Source organism: Bufo bufo, chromosome 10 (genome assembly GCF_905171765.1).
Source record: "Bufo bufo chromosome 10, aBufBuf1.1, whole genome shotgun sequence".
Taxonomy (NCBI): domain Eukaryota; kingdom Metazoa; phylum Chordata; class Amphibia; order Anura; family Bufonidae; genus Bufo; species Bufo bufo.
This window is the reverse complement of record NC_053398.1, coordinates 10,124,920-10,149,887: the sequence shown is the minus strand read 5'-3', so window position 1 is coordinate 10,149,887 and position 24,968 is coordinate 10,124,920. Positions and strand designations below refer to the sequence as shown.

General features: G+C 45.0%; 1 protein-coding gene across 1 annotated transcript in view; it reads right to left on the bottom strand.

The window, feature by feature from the left end:
• Nucleotides 1-315: 315 nt before the first annotated feature.
• Nucleotides 316-24,968, bottom strand: part of LOC120980945 (receptor-type tyrosine-protein phosphatase eta-like) — a 55,282-nt gene continuing 30,629 nt past the window's right edge. The window contains exons 8-17 of the mRNA XM_040410339.1: nt 23,251-23,329; nt 22,443-22,478; nt 16,785-16,869; nt 16,007-16,097; nt 11,780-11,853; nt 9,085-9,219; nt 6,326-6,442; nt 6,065-6,225; nt 2,079-2,214; nt 316-872 (exon numbers count right to left, since the gene is read on the bottom strand). Of these exons, the coding sequence (XP_040266273.1) occupies nt 699-872; nt 2,079-2,214; nt 6,065-6,225; nt 6,326-6,442; nt 9,085-9,219; nt 11,780-11,853; nt 16,007-16,097; nt 16,785-16,869; nt 22,443-22,478; nt 23,251-23,329 (1,088 nt within the window). The 3' untranslated portion in view covers nt 316-698. The remainder of the gene's footprint in view (nt 873-2,078; nt 2,215-6,064; nt 6,226-6,325; nt 6,443-9,084; nt 9,220-11,779; nt 11,854-16,006; nt 16,098-16,784; nt 16,870-22,442; nt 22,479-23,250; nt 23,330-24,968) is intronic.

The following is a 24,968-nucleotide window of genomic DNA, read 5'->3' as shown; positions in this document are numbered from 1 at the left end:
TCGATATAAAAATAAAAATATATTATGGCCGATAGGATGTGAGGAGACACAAATGAAAAAAAAAATCCCTTGGTCTTTAAGATAAATATTCACCAGTCCTCCATTTTCTTGAATTTAATAAAAAAAAGAAAAAGAAAAACGTTGGAAAAAATAAATTTATTCTTTTCATTGCCGTATTCTTACCCCCTACGTTTCGGTATGGGGGCTCATTTTTTGCAGAATGATCTGTAATATTTAAAAATAACTTAGTTTTTTCGGCCCCCAAGGTCCTAAGAAGATGCAATCGTCCGATTGCTATTTCTATGAAGTGATGGAATTTGATACATTGTTAAACAGAAGATTCAGTACATTCTGATATAGTGCTGCCACCTGCAGGGCTACATTGGAATATACCTGTGAAAGGCCTGGTGGTCTCCAGCAGGCTCAGACCTTTTACAACAAATGAGCGGTTCCACCGATCACCACCTGGGGGAGCCATTCCAAGCCCAGAAGCGCAGAGTGTCCGTGTTTCCAGCTCTCAGATGTTGGTGTCACGTATGACCACAGCGTCTGAGGGGTTATATGCTTGCGATCGGTACCATTTTTAAACTTTGCACTTCTGCCTCACATGACTGCAGTGGTGCTGAAGGGGTTAAACATGTCATGCACTGTAACGGCTATATAAATAGAATGACCACAATACAGAACTGACAGAATTCTCAGACAGGCCAGACAGGCAATCTCCGTTCATATTGTCCTTCATTCTCCGGGGTTGTGATGGGTATTTCTTCATAAATAGGTTTCTCGTCCATATTCTGGTTGTGACCAGTCTTCACGTCTTTCTTACCTGTGACTATATCTAGAGCGCAGCGGTGCAGGAATATGTACTGGTCCTAGATTGGGAGCACATAATTAGCAAAGCTTAATATGATGTTCTTTAATTTCTCAGCATTTTCAACGTCTCTACTTGCTGTCAGTGAATGAGTATGTCCTTGTTTTCATTCGGAGGCAGCAAACCTGTGTACATAGCTGTTGTCCAGGAGACCCATATAATTAAATACACCATTATCTATATCCTACCTGGCTTGAGTAATGGCAGCTATGTGTTCGGTCAGTTATACAACATTATTAGAGTAATTATAACCAACAGTGCCATTTGCTTTTAGATAAGTACCTTGCCCATTTTTTTATCCACCTTTACTACCTCTTGGGATAGGGCATTTCATCGTGTGACTGCTCTAAGCGTAAAGAATCCTTTCCTGTATTGCTATCTAAATTACCTTTCATCCAAGCGTAAAGGAAGGGGTTTATATGTATGCAGTCATATGATTACTGCGTCCTAGATCTGCCCATGCTGCCAGTTGTCTTTCTGTAATATTTTACAATCAGGCTGAGTTTTATTAAGTACCCTACTAAGTTTTGTGGTGGTCTTAAAGGGGTCATCCGAGCCAGGAAATGCCATCCCCCTATATGCCCGGGCCCCTCACACAGATTCTACTTAGCTGGCTCCCCACTACCTGCTCCGCTCCTGGTCCCCGCTGCCAATAGCAGGCGGTGATGGGGACGAGCCTCCCTAGTATCACGCACGATGCTAGTGAGGCTCGTCCCCGTCACCGCCTGTCATTGGCTGCCCCCCGACACCGGATATTTTCCTTTGCGTGGCGGCCGTGCGGGGACCAGGAGCGGCGCGGGGGGAGCCAGGTAAGTAGAATCAGTGTGAGGGGCCCGGGCATATTGGGGGGACATTTCTAGGCTCTGATAACCCCTTTAATTTTCATTTTAACTCAGGCAGAAGACATTTTCTTTACAGGTCTGCTCAGAAAAGGGGGTTTGACAACCCCCAACCCCACCCCAAAGATGCATAACACTTTTAAGGGCTCATTCAGATGGCCGTGAGTGTTTTGCAGTCCGCAAAACACGGATACCGGCCCATGTACGGAACATACACGGCCAGCAATACACAGAAAATGCCCATTCCGCGATTGCGGACAATAATAGGACATGCTCTATATTTTTTGCGGGGCCGTGAAACAGAACAACTGATGTAGATAGCAGACGGAGTAACCTTGCATGTAGCAGAAAAAACATTTAAAGCTCACCTGTGTTTGCACGATTAAGGGCCGGTGTAAATACATCTTATGGACTGCTCCAAAGATATCCACGATTTTATCTCTTTCCAGCTGATTGATAATACAATCAAGAGCTATAAAGGTTCCAGATCTCCCCATGCCGGTCCTAGAAAAGAAGTCATACATATTGTCTTAGGATGGCCACACACATAGATAGCAGAACACCCTCCAGACACATGCATGCTCAGCTTGTCTTGATGTCCCTTACCATACTATATAATATAATTCCAATCCCACTGAAACTTTAGCACTGGGCTCTTGTTCCTGGCACATGATTGGGGGGTGCTCTTGTTCCTGGCATATGATTGGGGGGGGGGGGGTGCTCTTGTTCCTGGCATATGATTGGGGGGGGGGGTGCTCTTGTTCCTGGCACATGATTGGGGGGGGGGGGTGCTCTTGTTCCTGGCACATGATTGGGGGGGGGTGCTCTTGTTCCTGCCACATGATTGGGGGGGGGTGCTCTTGTTCCTGTGTTCCTGGCACATGATTGGGGGGGTGCTCTTGGTCCTGGCACATGATTTGGGGGGGGGGTGCTCTTGTTCCTGGCACATGATTGGGGGGGGGGGGGGTGCTCTTGTTCCTGGCACATGATTGGGGGGGGGGGTGCTCTTGTTCCTGGCACATGATTGGGGGGGGGGGGGGCTCTTGTTCCTGGCACATGATTGGGGGGGGGGGTGCTCTTGTTCCTGGCACATGATTGGGGGGGGTGCTCTTGTTCCTGGCACATGATTGGGGGGGGGGGTGCGCTCTTGTTCCTGGCACATGATTGGGGGGGGGGTGCTCTTGTTCCTGGCACATGATTGGGGGGGGGGGTGCTCTTGTTCCTGGCACATGATTGGGGGGGGGGGCTCTTGTTCCTGGCACATGATTGGGGGGGGGGGGTGCTCTTGTTCCTGGCACATGATTGGGGGGGTGCTGTTGTTCCTGGCACATGGTGTTGGGGGGGGGCTCTTGTTCGTGGCACATGGTGTTGGGGGGGCTCTTGTTCCTGGCACATGGTGTTGGGGGGGCTCTTGTTCCTGGCACATGGTGTTGGGGGGGGCTCTTGTTCCTGGCACATGATTGGGGGGGTGCTCTTGTTCCTGGCACATGATTGGGGGGGTGCTCTTGGTCCTGGCACATGATTTGGGGGGGGGGTGCTCTTGTTCCTGGCACATGATTGGGGGGGGGGGTGCTCTTGTTCCTGGCACATGATTGGGGGGGGGTGCTCTTGTTCCTGGCACATGATTGGGGGGGGGTGCTCTTGTTCCTGGCACATGATTGGGGGGGGTGCTCTTGTTCCTGGCACATGATTGGGGGGGGTGCTCTTGTTCCTGGCACATGATTGGGGGGGGGGTGCGCTCTTGTTCCTGGCACATGATTGGGGGGGGGGTGCTCTTGTTCCTGGCACATGATTGGGGGGGGTGCTCTTGTTCCTGGCACATGATTGGGGGGGGGTGCTCTTGTTCCTGGCACATGATTGGGGGGGGGGGGTGCTCTTGTTCCTGGCACATGATTGGGGGGGTGCTGTTGTTCCTGGCACATGGTGTTGGGGGGGGGCTCTTGTTCGTGGCACATGGTGTTGGGGGGGCTCTTGTTCCTGGCACATGGTGTTGGGGGGGGCTCTTGTTCCTGGCACATGATTGGGGGGGTGCTCTTGTTCCTGGCACATGATTGGGGGGGTGCTCTTGTTCCTGGCTCACGATTGGGGGGGGGGGTGCTCTTGTTCCTGTGTTCCTGGCACATGATTGGGGGGGTGCTCTTGGTCCTGGCACATGATTTGGGGGGGGGGGGTGCTCTTGTTCCTGGCACATGATTGGGGGGGGGGGGTGCTCTTGTTCCTGGCACATGATTGGGGGGGGGGGGTGCTCTTGTTCCTGGCACATGATTGGGGGGGGGGGTGCTCTTGTTCCTGGCACATGATTGGGGGGGGTGCTCTTGTTCCTGGCACATGATTGGGGGGGGGGGGTGCGCTCTTGTTCCTGGCACATGATTGGGGGGGGGGTGCTCTTGTTCCTGGCACATGATTGGGGGGGGGGTGCTCTTGTTCCTGGCACATGATTGGGGGGGGGTGCTCTTGTTCCTGGCACATGATTGGGGGGGTGCTGTTGTTCCTGGCACATGGTGTTGGGGGGGGGCTCTTGTTCGTGGCACATGGTGTTGGGGGGGCTCTTGTTCCTGGCACATGGTGTTGGGGGGGGTCTTGTTCCTGGCACATGGTGTTGGGGGGGGCTCTTGTTCCTGGCACATGATTGGGGGGGTGCTCTTGTTCCTGGCACATGATTGGGGGGGTGCTCTTGGTCCTGGCACATGATTTGGGGGGGGGGTGCTCTTGTTCCTGGCACATGATTGGGGGGGGGGGTGCTCTTGTTCCTGGCACATGATTGGGGGGGGGGTGCTCTTGTTCCTGGCACATGATTGGGGGGGGTGCTCTTGTTCCTGGCACATGATTGGGGGGGGTGCTCTTGTTCCTGGCACATGATTGGGGGGGGGGTGCGCTCTTGTTCCTGGCACATGATTGGGGGGGGGGTGCTCTTGTTCCTGGCACATGATTGGGGAGGGGTGCTCTTGTTCCTGGCACATGATTGGGGGGGGGTGCTCTTGTTCCTGGCACATGATTGGGGGGGGGGGGTGCTCTTGTTCCTGGCACATGATTGGGGGGGTGCTGTTGTTCCTGGCACATGGTGTTGGGGGGGGGGCTCTTGTTCGTGGCACATGGTGTTGGGGGGGCTCTTGTTCCTGGCACATGGTGTTGGGGGGGGCTCTTGTTCCTGGCACATGATTGGGGGGGTGCTCTTGTTCCTGGCACATGATTGGGGGGGTGCTCTTGTTCCTGGCTCACGATTGGGGGGGGGGGTGCTCTTATTATTGGCACATGATTGGGGGGGTGCTCTTGTTCCTGGCTCATGATTGGAAGGGGGGGTGCTCTTGTTCCTGGCACATGATTGGGGGGCATCTATTTTACTGGCACATTGCCAGGCTCTGGAACCGCCACTGTCCGCAAACACCTTCTATGCTGTGGTCAGCGCTGACCGCGACATAGAAGGGGTTAATCCGCTGGCATCAGCTTTTACAGCAGGGGCCCTGCTTTCAGTCACATATGGACCCTCGCATTGATCAGACGTGCACAGCTCCTTTGCCCGCCCGATCATCATGATGTACTATTACGTCAAATTGCGTGGTCACTTTCCACTATGATGTAATATTATGTTGTGTTGAGAACGGGTTAAATGTACCTATACACGGTCTCCTGTCACTGTTTTGTAGTGTTCTGCCATGCTTGTTAATTTAATTTCTGCTAGATAATTGACTTATAGAAATCACAAACAAAGAGTTCTGCAGTATGCATGCTATACGCACCTAAACAGCAGTTCAGAACACACATTATACACACACACCTCTGCAGTACACACATTATACACACACAGCTCTGCTGCATACATACACACAAACCCTGCTACACACATATGTAGTGCCCAAGTGCACAGCAGCAGTACTCTGCAAAAGAGGTGTAGAGCTGTACTTTCTCATAAGGTATGCATTTTATGTATTGTTGCTAAGGCGTTAATAGTCCATATTCACATTCACCACTAGATGGGGCTCTTTCCCTTTCCAATAGGGAATGAAGGGTCTAGAACAGTCTTCTCTCAAACCTGCAGCTTGCTGCACATACACAGCTCTGCAGTAGGCATATTATACACACATACATAGATAGCAAATAGCGGTCCACAACGCGGGTACAGGGCACACAAGTTCGTGTGCATGAGCCCTTAGGAAGTTTGGGTAAATTACAGCCATTTTTGCCCTTTGGGTCACCAAAATTCGTAGAAATACAATGTGCCTGCTCACTCCTCCTTTTGTCTATGGCTCATTCTGTTTTACAATGGATTCAATGTATAATCTCATCTATGGAGGCCAGAGCGATACAATTGGCACATTTTTTTTCTATCTCGGCAAACAAAGCACAATTCTCCTACCTGCAATGGACCAGAGTAGGGTAATTAGAAGGATTTTCTTTCTTGTTCTGCCGGACCTGATGTACAAACTGTATTAGAGTGTCTCTTGCAGGCATTTCCCCATTTTCGTGCCATTCAGTAAAATGGAACTGTCGTACTTGACGACTTTCTTTCCTCCCAATCTGAGAAAACACAAAATAGATTTTACGTTAGAAAATATACAACACGAACTGACAACATAAATAATAACTTAGCCACTATATAAAGATGATGGGTACTTACATTTCTCACCATAAAGACTCTGACGGGCCAACCATCCTGTATGGTTTCAGACATTAACGTTGCTATGATATTACCAAATGTTTTGGTTTCTTTTGGCCAATATTCCTCATCTCGCCCCTAAAATATATCAAAACGAGAGCAAGTCTTGTAAACTGGCGTAATTATAGGCTTTCATAACAACCTTCTATATTTTTTGCGTCAATGCATAAGGTTACATTCACACGAAAAATAGGTGTGTGGCCATTTTTTTATTGGCAATCACACAACCATTTTAAGAACAATGTTTCTTTGCTTACATAGAATATATTCATATCTCTTATTAGTGTTTATCATGTTTAACCATATATTAATACTGGGAGCCACTCACGCAAACCAAGATCGCGCTATTAACAATCTGGCCAAAAACATTATCTTATACAGAAGTTTTTTTTTATCCTGCTGGCATCCCACCTTGGCGAGAGTACCCAATACCCAACATTCAGCAGTAAAGGGTATCCGTACATTCAGCTTTCCCTCTATGTATTCATGAATAGTCCCCCAATACTGTTTCAGCTCTGAAACATGTTAATTTGTGTTTTTTCTTTTTGTGATAATGCTGTAAATGAAACTATATCCCCATTACCTACTACCTGTGTGACGTATAATATATAACTTTTTTGCCAATATGAATCTCTACCTAATTCAACTAAAGTTTGAAAGTTCCTATTGTACCACAAAGGAGTGCATCCTATTGAACCCTTCAATCCAAACCAAAATCGAATACAATACCATGACTTCATAAAAAGATTCCTGGCGGATTTAAATTCCTTATCGGAGTAGATCTGACTCCAACAACGAAAAAAAATTATCATATGGGGATTTATTCAGTAAAGATATGAATATATTCTATGTGGGCAAAGAAACAGCGAGACAAAATGGCTTAAAATTTGGGGAGATTGGAGCCCTTAGAGCTTCCTCCGCTCTCTTCAGCTCTCTAGTCCTCTTCATCTCTCCCCCGTCTTGTTACAGGGCGGAGGCGGTGAGGGAGGACGCACCATGGGATGGGATTGGGATTTTTTATTTTTTTTTAATGTTAAGATTTATATGTTTACATTTTATTGTTGTTAAGATTTGAAATATAATAAAGAAAGTTAATAAAAAAATAAATAAAGAACAATGTGATCTATGGGGTTATTCACATGGCCGTTTTTTTGATGGCCTATGAATAATGACTGTCAAAATCGAGGACATGTCCTATTTTGCCCGCTGTGTTTTTCAATTTCGTGTGACTGTAGCAACTTTGCAAATAAAATTCATTACAAATATCCCCCTATTTTTTTTGTCTACAGCTGATAAATGGAACTATACAGTATGTCACCATTAGGGGTGAGCGAATCGACTTCGGATGAAACATCCGAAGTCTATTCGCATAATACTTTGTTTGAATACTGTATGGAGCGAGCGCTCCGTACAGTATTAGAATGTATTGGCTCCTATAAGCCAAAGTTATTACTTTACGAAGTCTCGCGAGACTTCGCATAATAACTTCATAAATTATTTTCTACTGTAAAAAAACATTTCCCGAACTCTGGTTCGGTTCCAAGTGGTACCTTGGAACCGAACCCGAAGTCGATTTGCTCATCCCTAATCACCATGGTAACAGACTACAAATAAAAATTGTGTTGTCTGTTGCTGCAGTCAATTTTGATTAACAGTCTACGGTATACAGTTAAAATTTACACAATTTTGAGCAACTTGTAAATTCTTTGCTTTGTACCAGTTTTGAGTTTCTCTGTTCACACACAGCTAAATTTTGAATTCTGTTTAATTGTGAACATACCCAAAATCTTGTCCGTTTCCAAGAGAAATCACCAACATTTGCAAACTGTTTATGTACATTTTAGGGTCCATTCACACGTCCGTTTTTTTTCTTTCCTGATCTGTTCCGTTTTTTGCTAAACAGATCTGGACCAGATCTGGACCCATTAATTTTCAATGGGTCCTAAAAAAATATCAGACATTGAGCTGTCCGTTTTTTTTCAGGACCCATTGAAAATGAATGGGTCCAGATCTGGTCCAGATCTGTTCAGCAAAAAACGGAACAGATCAGGAAAGAAACAACGGACGTGTGAATAAGGCCTTAGTCTGAGTTCGCATCATTGTCCAGCCTTTCTGTTTTTCCGCTCCGTTCTGAGAGGAAACCTAACGGACCCAATTATAGTCTATGGGTTCCGTAGGTTCCATTCAGCTCTGTTATGTTCCAAATCCATCCTTTCTGTTCTTCTGCTTATATAATGGAGCAGAAAAGCGGAAAGGCTGAATGCTGATGTGAACTCGGCCTAAGGCCTCATGCACACGACCATTGTTTGGGTCCGCATCCGAGCCACCGTTTCAGCGGCTCGGATGCGGACCCATTCACTTCAATGGGGCCACAAAAGATGCGGACAGCACTCCGTGTGCTGTCCGCATCCGTGGCTCCGTTCCGCGGCCCTGCTAAAAAAATATAACCTGTCCAATTCTTGTCAGCGCTTTGCAGACAAGAATAGGCATTTATATTGCTGGCGCCCGTTCCGTTCCGCAAATTGCGGAAGGCAACACGTGCGGCTTCCATTTTTTGCGGATCCACGGTTTGCGGACCGCAAAAAAAACGGCACGATCATTTGCATGAGGCCTAAGCTGAATTCTAGGGCTCAATTTTAAGAAACTATTCTGTCTGTTTCATTTTCATTGCATGATTATATAAATAATGTAAAGGGCAGAATCCGCATATATTTCTTTACCTTATAATTTTCTCGCCTATTGGACAGCATTACAATAGTGCTAATGCGCTTCTCCCAGATCATGTACCAGAAGTCTTTGATGGTCCCTGGCAGTGGGTGCTGAGCAGCAACAAATTCTTTCTCAGACCTGTACCCCTGAAGCAGGAGAATAGATGATAAATGTTAAATTCATGCAGTAATGATGAAAAGTAGTGTTGAGCAAAGCGAAGCATCCGAAGCGGAATTTGGTCCAAAATTTTGTTTAGTTTTCCTAATCAGAATTTCTCGCGCTTCGTGGTAATGAATCAGTTCTCCTAAAATGGCAGCTGCACGTGTTACAAAGTGAAATTAAGTGTAGAGGAGATGTGAACAGAGAGTGTAGGACAATATTGGAGAGGGAAAGTGCAGGGAGAGAGTAGGAGACTGCTGAAATACAGACACAATTTATCGCTGTGTACATAATTGTGCAGTGCACAAGAGTCATAGCTAATCCATTCGGTTAGCTGTAGAGTTAGGGCTCTTTCAGACGAGCGGATGTCGTGCGGGTAATCCGCTGCGTGAAAGAGAGCCAAGCTCTGCTCTGGACAGCAGGGACACGGAGCGTTAACATGATTGATAATGCTCAGTGTCTCTCTGTGATCTTTTTACTACAAAATCACAGTTAGATAAAGTTCTCAGTGTGATTTTGTAGTAAAAAGATCACAGAGAGGCACAGAGCATTATCAATCATGTTAATGCTCCGTGTCCCTGCTGTCCAGAGTGGAGCTTGACTCTCTTTCAATCAGCCGATTACCCGCACGGCATCCGGTAGTATGAAAGAGCCCTTACTGTGCCGTCAGTATCACAGGTCATCGTCACCGGCAGGTCTAAATTGTTGCCGTGTGCGCAAGTGTGCAGTGAACCAATTTTTATAGTTAATCCGTTCTGTTAGCTGTAGAGTTACTGTGTGTCATTATTACAGGCCACTGTTACTTTTAGGCAGAATGGCCTGGGTATACCTGAATTAATTAGCCACAAATCGAATTTCTTGTTGAACTTTGGCGAAGCTGCCAAATCCAATTTTTCTAAACTTTGCTAATCTCTAATGAAAGGCTATGTGATACCTTAGGCCTCTTTCAGACGGGCGTTGCGGGAACATGCACGATTTTTCCGCGCAAGTGCAAAACATTGTAATGCGTTTTGCACTCGCGTGAGAAAAATCGGCATGTTTGGTACCCAAACCCGAACTTCTTCACAGAAGTTCGGGCTTGGGATCGGTGTTCTGTAGATTGTATTATTTTCCCTTATAACATGGTTATAAGGGAACATAATAGCATTCTGAATACAGAATGCATAGTACAATAGCGCTGGAGGGGTTAAAAAAATAAAATAAATTTAACTCGCCTTAATCCACTTGATCGCGCAGCCGGCTTCTCTTCTGTCTTCTTTCTTTGCTGTGTGCAGGAAAAGGACCTGTGGTGACGTCACGCCGGTCATCACATGATCCATCACCATGGTAAAAGATCATGTGATGGATCATGTGATGACCGGAGTGACGTCACCACAGGTCCTTTTCCTGCACACAGCACAGAAGACAGACAGAAGAGATGCCGGCTGTGCGAGCAAGTGGATTAAGGTGAGTTAAATTATTTTTTATTTTTTTAACCCCTCCAGCGCTATTGTACTAAGCATTCTGTATTCAGAATGCTATTATTTTCCCTTATAACCATGTTATAAGGGAAAATAATAATGATCGGGTCTCCATCCCGATCATCTCCTAGCAACCGTGCGTGATGCAAGCGATTTTCATGCAGCCCCATTAACTTCTATGGAGCCTGCGTTGCGTGGAAAACGCACAATAAAGAGCATGCTGCGATTTTCACGCAACGCACAAGTGATGCGTGAAAATCACCGCTCATGTGCACAGCCCCATAGAAGTGAATGGGTCCGGATTCAGTGCGGGTGCAATGCGTTCACTTCACGCATTGCACCCGTGCGGAAATCTCGCCCGTGTGAAAGGGGCCTTAGGCCGGGTTCACACGAACGTGTGTGACCCGTGCCTGTGAAGCGGCCCGCAAATAGCGGGCCGCAATGCTCGATCGCCGGCCGTAGGTCAGCCGCATCGGATCGCGGACCCATTCACTTTAATGGGTCCGCGATCTGGCCGTTCCGCTAAAAGATAGGACTTGTTCTATCTTTTTGCAGAACGGAAGTACGGGACGTAACCCCAGGAGGCACTCCGTAGTGCTTCCGAGGGGTCCCGTCCCGTGCGGCCGTTCCGCGATTCCGGATTAGCGGACCCATTGAAGTGAATGGGTCCGCATCCGTGATGCGGAATTCACACGGAACTGTGGCCGTGTATTGCGCAATACGGCCACGGATCACACACGTTCGTGTGAACTTAGCCTTATACTTTTGACACTATACATCCACCCAGATTTAGGGGAGCAGGTACAGGGGGTGCAAACGTAGTTGTTATCCAGGACCTTGGTGCCTCCTCTATCACATAAAGATGCCAGAATTATAAACGGAGGGTGGGGACCCTGGTATATATTTTGCATTGGGCCCAAGATTACAATATTATTATTATTAGCCATTATACCCCTGTCTCCATCATTCTCTCTAAAGTTTCAATATATACATAAAGCGTGCTGTTATCTGTCAGTGTGCTAATCTTCTGTCCTCATTATCAGCACCTCTATCATCCATTCTCAGGAATAATAAGTAAGTCACTTACAGGAACATAACTGGCATTAATATAACCATCAGAGGAGTCTTCAAGGGTCGACAACTTAACTCGAGATTTATCGTCTACAACAAAAAAAATTATAAAATGAACACATGTAAAAAGACAATTCTGCAGAAAAATAGGAAAGGTAAACATGTTAAAAATAAAGCCAATAACAAAAATATTAACAATAATGATGGTAAAACAAAAACTAGAAGTAAAAAAACAACCTATAACAACCAATAATGATAAAATTAATAGTAAAATAACAGTATATAATAATATAAATAATAATGTGGATGCTATGGGGGGTCGTTTACTATCCAGAAATACTCCTATATTAGAATCTGGCGCAGATTGCGGCACAAATAAACTTTGCGCTACAATCTGGGACTTTTCCCCGGTCACGCCAGGTCTAAAAAAGTGGTTGTGACGTGGGCAGGTTTTCTATGCCTGTTTTAGGAATCGCAAATGGTTTTAATGTAAGCCAGCAAGGAAGCTGTCTTACATTTAGACTGATGCTGGATCCGCCGAAGTTATGTAGAGGCCGTCCCCTCTATATAACTTCGGCGGATCCATCGACAGCTAAATAGCTTAAGACCGGCGTCTAAAACACTGGTCTTAATAAATGACCCCCTCTTTCTTTCTGGATTGACGACAAAAGATATACAGACTGTGAATATCTCCGTAACCAATTTTCCCTCCCACACACTTTATTCTATCAATCTCCAAGTACGTCACTTCTTGTCTATATTGCCTTCTCTACCATTGAAGTCTGGATGTAGACCTCTAAACAGATTATTTGGGAGCCATGCCCTGAATTCTTCAAAATTGTCGAATGTCTATTCATCTTTCTTAATATCTGCTGAAGGGCACAAGCAACCTTTCATGATTAAATGGGAACAGGAGTTGGAGAAGACATTCTTTTTAGCATCCCGGCAATCAACCTTAGGCCGAATGCACACGGCCGTGTTCCAAGGCCGAGAGCGGTCCGTGGTATGCCGGGATGGATTCCTGTTCAGAGCAGGAGCGCACGGCGTCATTGGTTGCTATGACGCCGTGCGCTTTATGCCGCCGCTGCACTACAGTAATACACTCGTATAGTGTAATACTGTAGTGCAGCGGCAACATGAAGCGCACGGCGTCATAGCAACCAATTACGCCGTGCGCTCCTGCTCTGAACAGGAATCCAACCCGGCATACCACGGACCGCTCTCGGCCTTGGAACATGGCCGTGTGCATTCGGCCTTATACTGGTCAAGTGCTCCCGCTGCATAAACTATGCAGAGTAGAACAGAAAAATCCAATTGAGGTGGTATCTTACCCCAAATAGATTAGCCCATATTTTCTGTAATTACTCCTCCACTTGATGGCATAATTGTGGCTCAATTGGGACTAATGTGGTGCACACATGTGGTGGTTCTGCCCCTCAGTTACGCCACTCTGGGCTACTATTTCTGTCATTCTTTTGGAGGTCACGGACCTTCCCATCCCACGATCCCCTGAATTAGTGATCCTATTTATAGGACTCTGGCATCCTCTCATCTGCCCGATGGGTTGTAGGACATACGGATGTAGCAGGGTTAACACATGCCCCTCACGGAATACCTTGGGGTGTCTTCTTTCCAAAATGGGGTCACTTGTGGGGTATTTATACTGCCCTGGCATTTTAGGGGCCCTAAAGCGTGAGAAGAAGTTTGGAATTCAAATGCGTAACAATGCCCTGTGAAATCCTAAAGGTACTAGTTGGAATTTGGGCCCCTTTGCGCACCTAGGCTGCAAAAAAGTGTCACACATGTGGTATCGCCGTACTCAGGAGAAGTTGGGCAATGTGTTTTGGGGTGTATTTTTACATATACCCATACTGTGTGTGAGAAATATCTCTGTAAATGACAACTTTTTCCATTTTTTTTATACAATGTTGTCAATTTACAGAGATATTTCTCTCACCCAGAATGTGATCCTATTTTGGAATGAAGACACCCCAAGGTATTCCGTGAGGGGCATGGCGAGTTCATAGAAGATTTTTTTTTTTGGCACAAGTTAGCGGAAATTTAGTTTTTTTTTTTTTTTTCTCACAAAGTCTCCCTTTCCGCTAACTTGTGACAAAAAGTTCAATCTTTCATGGACTCAATATGCCCCTCAGCGAATACCTTGGGGTGTCTTCTTTCCAAAATGGGGTCATTTGTGGGGTGTTTGTACTGCCCTGGCATTTGAGGGTCTCCACAATCATTACATGTATGGCCAGCATTAGGAGTTTCTGCTATTCTCCTTATATTGAGCACACGGGTAATGAGATTTTTTTTTTTTCCGTTCAGCGTCTGGGCTGAAAGAAAAAATTAATGGCACAGATTTTTTCATTCGCATCAATCAATGTGGATGAAAAAATCTCTGCCAAAAAATGTGCAAAAAAAAAAAAAAGAGGGGAAAGGACATAGGAGTGCTTGAGAAGTAAAGCTGCGATCGCTAATAAAGATCCAAAAAGCTCAAAAGTGATCTTTATAGCGCCGCAGCGATTTTACTGTCTTTTTGCAGTGATCAGAAAAAAAAATATTCTGTCACTGCGGTGGGGCGGACTGAACGCAAGTTTGCGCACAAGATCAGGCCTGATCGGGCGAACACTGCGTTTTTTGTAGAGCCTAAGGTGACCTTAATGTACTGATATAGATCTGATTGCGATCAGTCTTGATCACTTACAGATACTATATAGTACTAGTGCTGATTAGCGACAGCGATGACTATTATCAGCGACTAATCAGTGACTGCGGTGATGTGGGCTGGGCGCTAACTACCTAACCAGTAGCTAACTAACTGGCGGCCCCATTCACACGACTGCAATTCTGTTCCGCATTTTGCGGAACGAAATTGCGGACCCATTCATTTCTATGGGGACAGACTTTGTCCCGCTCGGATCCAGAATTGCGGATCTGCAATTCCGGGTCTGCACTTCCGTTCCGCAAAAATATAGAACATGTCCTATTCTTGTCCGTAATTGCGGACAAGAAAAGGCATTTTCTATATAGTTCTGGCAATGTGCGGATCATTTTCTATATAGTTCTGGCAATGTGCGGAAAGCACATTGCCGGTGTCCGTGTTTTGCGTATCCGTGGATCCGCAAACCTCATTCTTTAGGGCCCCTAAAATGCCAGGGCAGTATAAATACCCCACATGTGACCCCATTTTGGAAAGAAGACACCCCATTTTGAACATCTGAATGGAGCCTTACAGGGGGGTGATGAATGACAGGGGGGTGATCAGGGAGTCTATATGGGGTGATCAAGGGTTAATACGGGGTTAATAAGTGACAGGGGGGGTGTAGTGTAGTGTGGTGCTTGGTGCTACTTACAGAGCTGCCTGTGTCCTCTGGTGGTGGATCCAAGCAAAAGGGACCACCAGAGGACCAGGTAGCAGGTATATCAGACGCTGTTAACAAAACAGCCTCTAATATACCTTTCTGATTCGATTTTTTTTAAACATCTACAGCCTGCCAGCCAATGATCAGCGTTCACGCAAAATCTCGGGTCTCACGAGATGACGCCAATAGGCGTCGCTGAGACCTGAGAGCGCCGCCGTCCTGAGGCCTATCGGCGTTAGTGTGACGGCAAGAGGTTAAAGTGTAACTGTCATTCTTTTTTTTTTTGTAATGTGTAGGGGCAGTAACACTGACCATTTTTTTTAAATATACTTTAATTACTGAAATTGCACATTTCTATTAGAAAAGTAGCTGTAAATTGGCCCATTTTGATCCTTGGCAGCGCTCCTCTGTCTTCTGTTTACATAACTCTGGAGACCTGCTCAAGACTGACTGTGTTATGTAAACAGAAGACAGAGGAGCGCTGCCAAGGATCAAAATGGGCCAATTTACAGCTACTTTCTAATAGAAATGTGCAATTTCAGTAATTAAAGTATATTTTTAAAAAAATGGTCCGTATCAGTATCACTGCCCCTATACATTACACAAATAAAGAATGACAGTTACACTTTAAATGTATTTTCTGTAGGAAGTTATATTATTCTAATTATTGTAATCTTATATTTACCCACAGGTTTTTGTTTGTGGCGTTGTTCTTGTTCTGCCTTTTACTAGTTTGTAATGCTTAAATACCTTCAAATCTATTGTCATATAATAAGTAATAATGTGGACCTCCGGATTTATAAAAAGGATATTTTATGATATGGCATGCTCCTGGATTTCTATAGCTTGTATGTGTAAATATGATGTTTGTAGAGACTTACATGGGTAGGCTGCATCTTCACGGTTCTTCTCTACATTGGCAGGATGAAGAGACACTGACCTTGGCTGTAAGACACCTACAGACTGCAGGCTCTAAATATTAAAAACATGACAAGCCACAAAAACATTAATTAGCGAAAATAATACCAGCAACGAAAAACAACCAAGTGCTATACAGCCGACACCCGCTCCATACATCCCACTGATCATTTACATGTACGTGATTTTGCGTTAAGGTATTAAACAGTGCCATTAGAAACTACAATTTGTTCCGGACAAAACAAACACTCCTATGGGTATGTGAACTAAGCCCTGTTTCATATTTGCAGTAAACAGATCCGTCAGGCTGGGCGCTACCGTGTGCTGCCGAGATACCATTCGGCCCCATTCACTATAATAGGGACCGGCAGAGATTTGGCTGCTACCTGGCAAATCTGTAGAGAAGCGGCTAGACGAAAACTGCTGCGTGCAGCGGTATTTGTCTGGCCTCTCCTCGGCATATTTGCCAGGTTGCGGCCGGATCTCAGCCAGTCTCCATTATAGTGGATGGGGCCGGACGGTATCTCAGTTGCGCCTGGTACTCATGGATCCGACAGGCTGTTCCCGGCTGGAACAGCTTGCCAGATCTGTTTACCGCAAATGTGAAACGGGCATAAAAAAAAATATATATATTAAAGTATGAATTTTGGAAGGCAGGAAGGAAAGGACCTAAATGCAAAAAATGAAAATAGGAATAGGTTAATAACCTGCTGAGCATCTTTTGATTGTTTTCATACATACATTAAACTCCTCCGTGAAGCCTTTGTTATTGTTTGCTTGCAGATTTTTAAACAAAGCTTCAAAGTTTTCACGCTTTGCACATTTTCTGAAAATAAATAAAATGAAAGAAAAACAATCAATTCTAAAATAAAGACAAATAGTTATATGCACAGAACTAAGGGGATCATCTGTTTTCCCCGCTCACACCAGGTCTAATAAAGTGGGCGGGGAAGGGGACTCGCCAGCAGGTCCATCTCATTTACTATTTTCTATGCCTGTTTTAGGTGTATAAAATGGTCTTAGGCTAAGTTCACACGAACGTGTGTGATCTGTGGCCGTATTGCGGCCCGCAATACACGGCCACAGTTCCGTGTGAATTCCGCATCACGGATGCGGACCCGTTCACTTCAATGGGTCCGCAAATCCGGAATCGCGGAACGGCCGCACGGGACCCCTCGGAAGCACTACGGAGTGCCTCCGTGGGGTTACGTCCCGTACTTCCGTTCCGCTAAAAGATAGAACAAGTCCTATCTTTTAGCGGAATGGCCGCATCGCGGACCCATTAAAGTGAATGGGTCCGCGATCCGATGCGGCTGACCTACGGCCGGCGATTGTGCATTGCAGCCCGCTATTTGCGGGCCGCAGCACAGTCACGGGTCACACACGTTCGTGTGAACTCGGCCTTAATGTAAGAGAGCTAGGAATCTGTCTTGCATTTAGAAGTGGTAGTGGATCTGCCAAAGTTATGTACCTCTACATAACTTCGGCGGATCCACGGCCAGCCAAGGGTTATTAACCCTTAGGATACTGCCAGTGCAGTACCATTACTTTTTTATTTTTCCATTCACATAGCTGTATGAGGGCTTATTTTTTGCGGGACAAGTTGTACTTTCTAAAGCCATCATTTAATATGGCATACAATGTAATGGGAAGCGGGGGGTGGGGGGGAATCCAAATGGGGTGGAATTGGAAAAAAGTGCAATTCCTCCACCGTTTTGCAGGTTTTGTTCCCACTGTGTTTTCTTTGTGGCAAAACTGACTTGTGCCCTTCATTCTCTGGGTCAGTACGATTACAATGATACCACATGTATAGTTTTTTTATTTTTTATGTCTAAATACTGTATAAATAAAATGTAAAGTTTAAAAAAAATATATATAAATTTTTTTTTTTTTACATCACCATATTCTGACCCCCATAACTTTTTTTTATAGTTATATCTACTGAGCTGTATGGAGGCTCATTTTTTGCGGGACAATCTGTAGTTTTTATTGATACCATTTTGGAGTGTGCGTGACTTTTTGATCACATTTTATTACATTTCTTTTTTGGGTAAGAGAAGAGATGAAAAAATGGCAAATTGGCCATTTTGACCCTTATTTTCGTTACTCCATTCGCAGAATTGGAAGAATGTTTTTATATTTAATAGTTTTGAATGCGGTGATGTCCATGATGATTATATTTTTTGTTATTTATGTATTTTTTTTTTATTCTACTGAAAGAGGGATGATTTCAACTTTTATATTTTTAAAATTTTTCATATATTTAACAGCTTTTTTTTTTTACTTTTTTCTTATGATTTTGAAGCTCGTATTTAAGCCTACAAAATTCTTATATTTATTTATTTTTTTTATTCTGAACAATTATGGACATTTTGGATCCATTATTTGTACAGGATTGCTAATTTCTTATGTTGGCCTGCCACCTGCTGCTTAAAATAAGAATTGCAGCTTCAATACCCTGGGTCTCTTCAGAGAGACCCAGTGCCATAAATTAAATTACCGCATCCTCATTGGCCACAGTAAGAAGCCCGAGCTTCTGGGTTTTTCACCCTTTAGCTGTCATAATCTCACTGCTTGTTTCCATGGTTACGACCAACCTACAATCCAGCAGTGCTGGTTGTGCTTGCACACTATAGGAAAAAGTGCCGGCCTTTCTGGTGGCTGGGACCATAGGAACTCGCATAGGCTGGTGCCTTTTTCCATAGTGTGCGAGCACGGCCACTGCTGCTGGATTGCAGGGTGGTCATAACCATGGAAACAAGTAGTGTTTAACGCTATGGAAAATTGAATCAAGCCAGCAAAGGAAGCAATGTGGAAAATCACAATAGTAAGTGGCTTGTATTAACTGTCTCTACATATGAAAGGCTATTGCTGAAGTGACACAACCCCTTTAGGAATGGTGCATGACCTCTAGATGGCAGCACTGTTCTCTCTTCCCTGTACTGATAATATAGATCAGGGCAGGTCTTTAAAGGCTATGTACACCTTTTGTAGGTATTTTTTTTTATTTTTTATGATGTTACTCATTTTTGGCTAAAAATAATTTTTCAAATGGTCTTTATTAAAAATATTGAGCTGTTCTGTCACAAAGGGTTAACTATTTTTCTAGCTACTGTATGTGACTGGCACTTTCACTTTGTGCGAATCTGTTATGTCTAAACTACTAAGAGGTCTAAAAGATTCAACACTAAACTACTAAGAGGTCTAATAGATTCAACACTAAACTACTAAGAGGTCTAATAGATTCAACACTAAACTACTAAGAGGTCATAAACATTTATTTAAGCCACATTCTTATCAGTAAGATCAGAACTGAGCTGTGAGTGTTTATATGGTCAGAGAGCAGAGATAAGGAGTCCGTTAGCTCCTGGTCTGATGGAAAAGACAGAAAATCCAAAGGGTGCTACTAGATCATGTCAGCTAGGTACAGAAAAACGGACGCCATATTTATAATAAAGATCAATTTAAAAAAATAATAATTTTGCTCAAAATGAGTACCATGCAATAATAAAAATAAATGCCCCTGAATGTGTACATAGCCTTTAAAGATAAACATTTGAGCGCCTTCTGATAAATGTTCATCTGTATCCTTCATGGAGCACTGCAGCAGGGACATGTATGTACCAATACTGCCTCCTACAGAACACCCCTACCATATGCACAATAAAACAACATTGCCACAAGTGGCAACAATATAAACATTACATACATACAACTGGGTCAGGGAGGAACTAACTCTCCTTAGGGAGAGAGCACCTTAATCAGTGTGAGGAGACTCATAGGCCATACATGCTCCTCTGGAATTCTGGGAGGGAAGGGATGAAAATGAGCTCTTAACAAACTTTGCCTCTAATGCCACCAGATGTAAGGCAGCTATCCTATAAGTCAATGTTCAGCTGTTTAACTAAGGCCTCTTTCACACTTGCGTTGTCCGGATCCGGCGTGTACTTCACTTGCTGGAATTACACTCCGGATCCGGAAAAACGCAAGTGTACTGAAAGCATTTGAAGACTGAACCGTCTTCCAAATGCTTTCAGTGTTACTATGGCACCCAGGATGCTATTAAAGTCCTGGTTGCCATAGTAGGAGCGGTATACTTACAGTCCGTGCGGCTCCCCGGGCGCTCCAGAATGACGTCAGGGCGCCCCATGCGCATGGATGACGTGATCCATGTGATCACATGATCCATGCGCTTGGGGCACCCTGACGTCACTCTGGAGCGCCCGGGGAGCCGCACGGACGGTAAGTACACTGCTCCCCCGCTCCCCTTTACCATGGCTGCCAGGACTTTAGCGTCCCGGCAGCCATGGTAACCACTCTGAAAAAGCTAAATGTCGGATGTGGCAATGCGCCGAAACGACGTTTAGCTTAAGGCCGGATCCGGATCAATGCCTTTCAATGGGCATTAATTCTGGATCCGGCCTTGCGGCAAGTGTTCCGGATTTTTGGCCGGAGCAAAAAGCGCAGCATGCTGCGGTATTTTCTCCGGCCAAAAAACGTTCCGTTCCGGAACTGAAGACATCCTGAACGGATTTCTCTCCATTCAGAATGCATTAGGATAATCCTGATCAGGATTCTTCCGGCATAGAGCCCCGACGACGGAACTCTATGCCGGAAGACAAGAACGCAAGTGTGAAAGAGCCCTAAGCCTTGAGACATGACTTGGATATCAAATAAGCCAGCACCTCATCTGCAGACAGCTGTTTCAGGGTGATTGCCCCTCATCAGTGCAGAGCAGAGAGTACTGGGTGAGAGGCCTGTGTCCAGGTAAGGGGGGAAACTAACTCTCCTTAGGGAGAGAGCACCTTAATCAGTGTGAGGAAACTTATAGGCCATACATGCTCCTCTGGAATTCTGGGAGGAAGGGATGCAAATGAGCTGTTAACAAGCTCTGGCTCTAATGCCACCAGATGAAAGGCAAAAACAGCTGTCTGCAGATGAGCTGCTGGCTTATTTAATATCCAAGTCATGTCTCAAGTCTTATTTTAAGAGCTGAACATTGACTTATAGGATAGCTGCCTTACATCTGGTGGCATTAGAGGCAGAGCTTGTTAAGAGCTCATTTGCATACATACAACTGGAAATAGAAGGGGCTCCTCAACACCTTTACATGCACACCACAAATCCCCCCCCCAGCAGAATAGTGAGTGCAGCTCTGCAGCACTGTATAATACATGTTGTAACTCAGGATAAGTAATGTATGTAAACAGTGACTCCACCAGCAGTGCAGCTCTGGAGTATAATACAGGATATAACTCCGGATCAGTACAGGATAAGCAATGTATGTACACAGTGACTGCACCAGCAGAATAGTGTGTGAAGCTCTGGAGTATAATACAGGATATAACTCCGGATCAGTACAGGATAAGTAATGTATGTACACAGTGACTGCACCAGCAGAATAGTGAGTGCAGCTCTGGGGTATAATACAGGATGTAACTCAGGATCAGTACAGGATAAGTAATGTATGTACACAGTGACTGCACCAGCAGAAAAGTAACTGCAGCTCTTAAAGGGCTTCTGTCACCCCACTAAAGTGTTTTTTTTTTTTGGGGCTAGTTAAATTAGTTATATAGCGATATATGAAAATATAATGGTGTTACTTACATTGATCCAGCAGTTTATTCAAAAAACGAAGTTTTATCATATGCAAATTCGGTCTCTACCCGCAAGTAGGGCGGCTACTTGCTGGTAGCTGCTGCAGAAATCCGCCCCCTCCTCTTGTTGATTGACAGGGCCAGCCGGGATCTCCTCCTCCGGCCAGCCCTGTCGGCATTTCAAAAATCGCGCGCCTGTGTTGATTCGGCGCAGGCGCTCTGAGATGAGGAGGCTCGTCTCCTCAGAACTCCCTCAGTGCGCCTGCGCCGATGACGTCTTCTATTTCGGTGATGTCATCGGCGCAGGCGCACTGAGGGAGTTCTGAGGAGACGAGCCTCCTCATCTCAGAGCGCCTGCGCCGAATCAACACAGGCGCGCGATTTTTGAAATGCCGACAGGGCTGGCCGGAGGAGGAGATCCCGGCTGGCCCTGTCAATCAACAAGAGGAGGGGGTGGATTTCTGCAGCAGCTACCAGCAAGTAGCCGCCCTACTTGCTGGTAGAGACCGAATTTGCATTTGATAAAACTTCGTTTTTTGAATAAACTGCTGGATCAATGTAAGTAACACAATTATATTTTCATATATCGCTATATAACTAATTTAACTAGCCCCAAAAAAAAAAAACACTTTAGTGGGGTGACAGAAGCCCTTTAAGTATAATAAAGGATGTAACTTATCAGTATCATCAGCACAAAATAAGTAATATGCACTTACAAAGTTACAGATTTTTATTTTTATTTTTTTTGCAGTTTAATAAGTACATGCTGTTATGACCTCAGCATCAGACATACTATACATACCTAATTGTCATATTTTCTGAACTATGTTTTTTATGCCTGAAATGAAAATAAAATGTTAAAATATTGGGGAAGATTTAATTAAGGTTTAATTTTTAGACAGAGTAAACTTTAAACTACACTGGGTTTATCACAATGGCTGCTGCTGAATAATAAATCTGGTGCACATTTAGACTAGAATGCAATCAAATAAAGGGCCGCAGTTCAGGCATCACTGACTAACTGTCTAGTCTGTTTATACGATCTATTAGTTAGCTACTGTAGGTGTCGGCTAGAGCTGTGCCCCCTTTGCCATTAAGCAACACCGTTGTCCAGCAAATCCACACCCCCTTGTTGAAAGTGTTAATAAAGTTGCAGCATTTTATTTATAAATCCGCCCCAATTTATCACAAGAAATGACACTTGAAAATAATTTTTTCGAATTATTTTTTGTGGTTTTATTTTTATGTGACTAGCGTCCAGACTACACACAATATGCTAACACCTCCACTATTTTCAGCTTTTGCTGTGTAGATTAGAGCAGTGGTCTTCTTGCCTCATTTGCACAAAGTGATTAAAGAGGTTGCCTTGGAGTCAACAACCTCCTATGCTATGGACCTGAACATGAACAGTCCGGCCACTGCTCCCCCTGCAGGACCAGGAAGCAGCTGGGTCCTGTGACCGCTGCAGCCAATCGCAGGCCTCAGCAGTGACAGGCTTGAACAGTACATCCCTGCAGGCTATACTGTGTATTTTCCTAAACTCTTTACATATGGTTCATAGAAAATGTACGCATTAAAAATAAATGAGAGAAAAATAAATCTGGTTTTACCTTCTCCAAAACCAAAATCCAACACCAATCAGTGCAGAGACGCCAACAACACTTCCTACTACAGCTCCTACTATGGTGCCTGAAATAAAAAAATGTACAGCAAATGGGTAACGATAATCCTGTGATTATACCGTCATATGACTGTGCAGAAGTATAAGGACATATGCAAGGAGCTTGAGCCAGAAGTCTCTGTATCCAGAAAGTACCAGGTTGCTGATGGTGGAGAACTCTGCAAATATTTCCAATTTTTATGTAAATCACTTATGTTTAATTGCCTTATATAAGTTCTATACCATTCTCATATATTTTATATGTTTTAATGCCTCACTATTTCCAGGATATTCGATTGCTGTCAGTGAATGAGAACACTACCTCTACATAGCTATTGCTGCTCTCAACTGAGAAGTGGTTACAACTGTATCCAGTCTAGACAATGCTCTGTGAGCTAAACACGTCCACAGTAGCTGCACAAATGACTAAGGCTAATTTCACACTTGTGTTGTCCGGTTCCGTTGTGTACTCCACTTGCCGGAATTACACGTTGGATCCGGAAAAATGCAAGTGAACTGAAAGCATTTGAAGACTCATCCATCTTCAAAATGCTTTCAGTGTTACTATGGCAGCCAGAACGCTATTAAAGTCCTGGTTGCCATAGTAGTAGCGGGGGAGCGGTATACTTACCGTCCGTGCGGCTCCCCGGGCGCTCCAGAATGACGTCAGAGCGCCCCATGCGCATGGATGACGTGCCATGTGATCACGTCATCCATGCGCCTGGGGCGCTCTGACGTCACTCTGGAGCGCCCTGGGAGCCGCACGGACGGTAAGTATACTGCTCCCCCGCTCCCCACTACACTTTACCATGGCTGACAGGACTTTAGCGTCCCGGCAGCCATGGTAACCATTCAGAAAAAGCTAAACGTCGGATCTGGCAATGCGCCGAAACGACGTTTAGCTTAAGGCTGGATCCGGATCAATGCCTTTCAATGGGCATTCATTCCGGATCCGGCCTTGCGGCAAGTGTTCCGGATTTTTGGCCGGAGCAAAAAGCGCAGCATGCTGCGGTATTTTCTCCGGCCAAAAAACGTTCCGTTCCGGAACTGAAGACATCCTGATGCATCCTGAACGGATTTTCTCCATTCAGAATGCATTAGGATAATCCTGATCAGGATTCTTCCGGCATAGAGCCCCGACGACGGAACTCTATGCCGGAAGACAAGAACGCAAGTGTGAAAGAGCCCTAAGGCTACTTTCACACTGGCGTTTTGGCTTTCAGTTTGTGAGATCCATTAAGGGATCTCACAAGCGGTCCAAAACTGATCAGTTTTGCCCTAATGCATTCTGAATGGAAAAGGATCCGCTCAGAATGCATCAGTTTGGCTCCGTTCCGCCTCCATTCCTCTCTGGAGACGGACACCAAACGCTGCTTGCAGCGTTTTGGTGTCCATCTGACGAAATTGAGCCAAACGGATCCGCCCTGACACGCAATGTAAGTCGATGAGGACTGATCCGTTTTCTATGACACGATATGGCACAATAGAAAACGGATCCATCCTCTATTGACTTTCAATGGTGTTCAAGATGGATCCGTCTTGGCTATGTTAAAGATAATACAAACGGATCCGTTCTGAACGGATGCAGACGGTTGTATTATCTGAACGGATCCATCTGTGCAGATCCATGACTGATCAGCACCAAACTCGAGTGTGAAAGTAACCTAA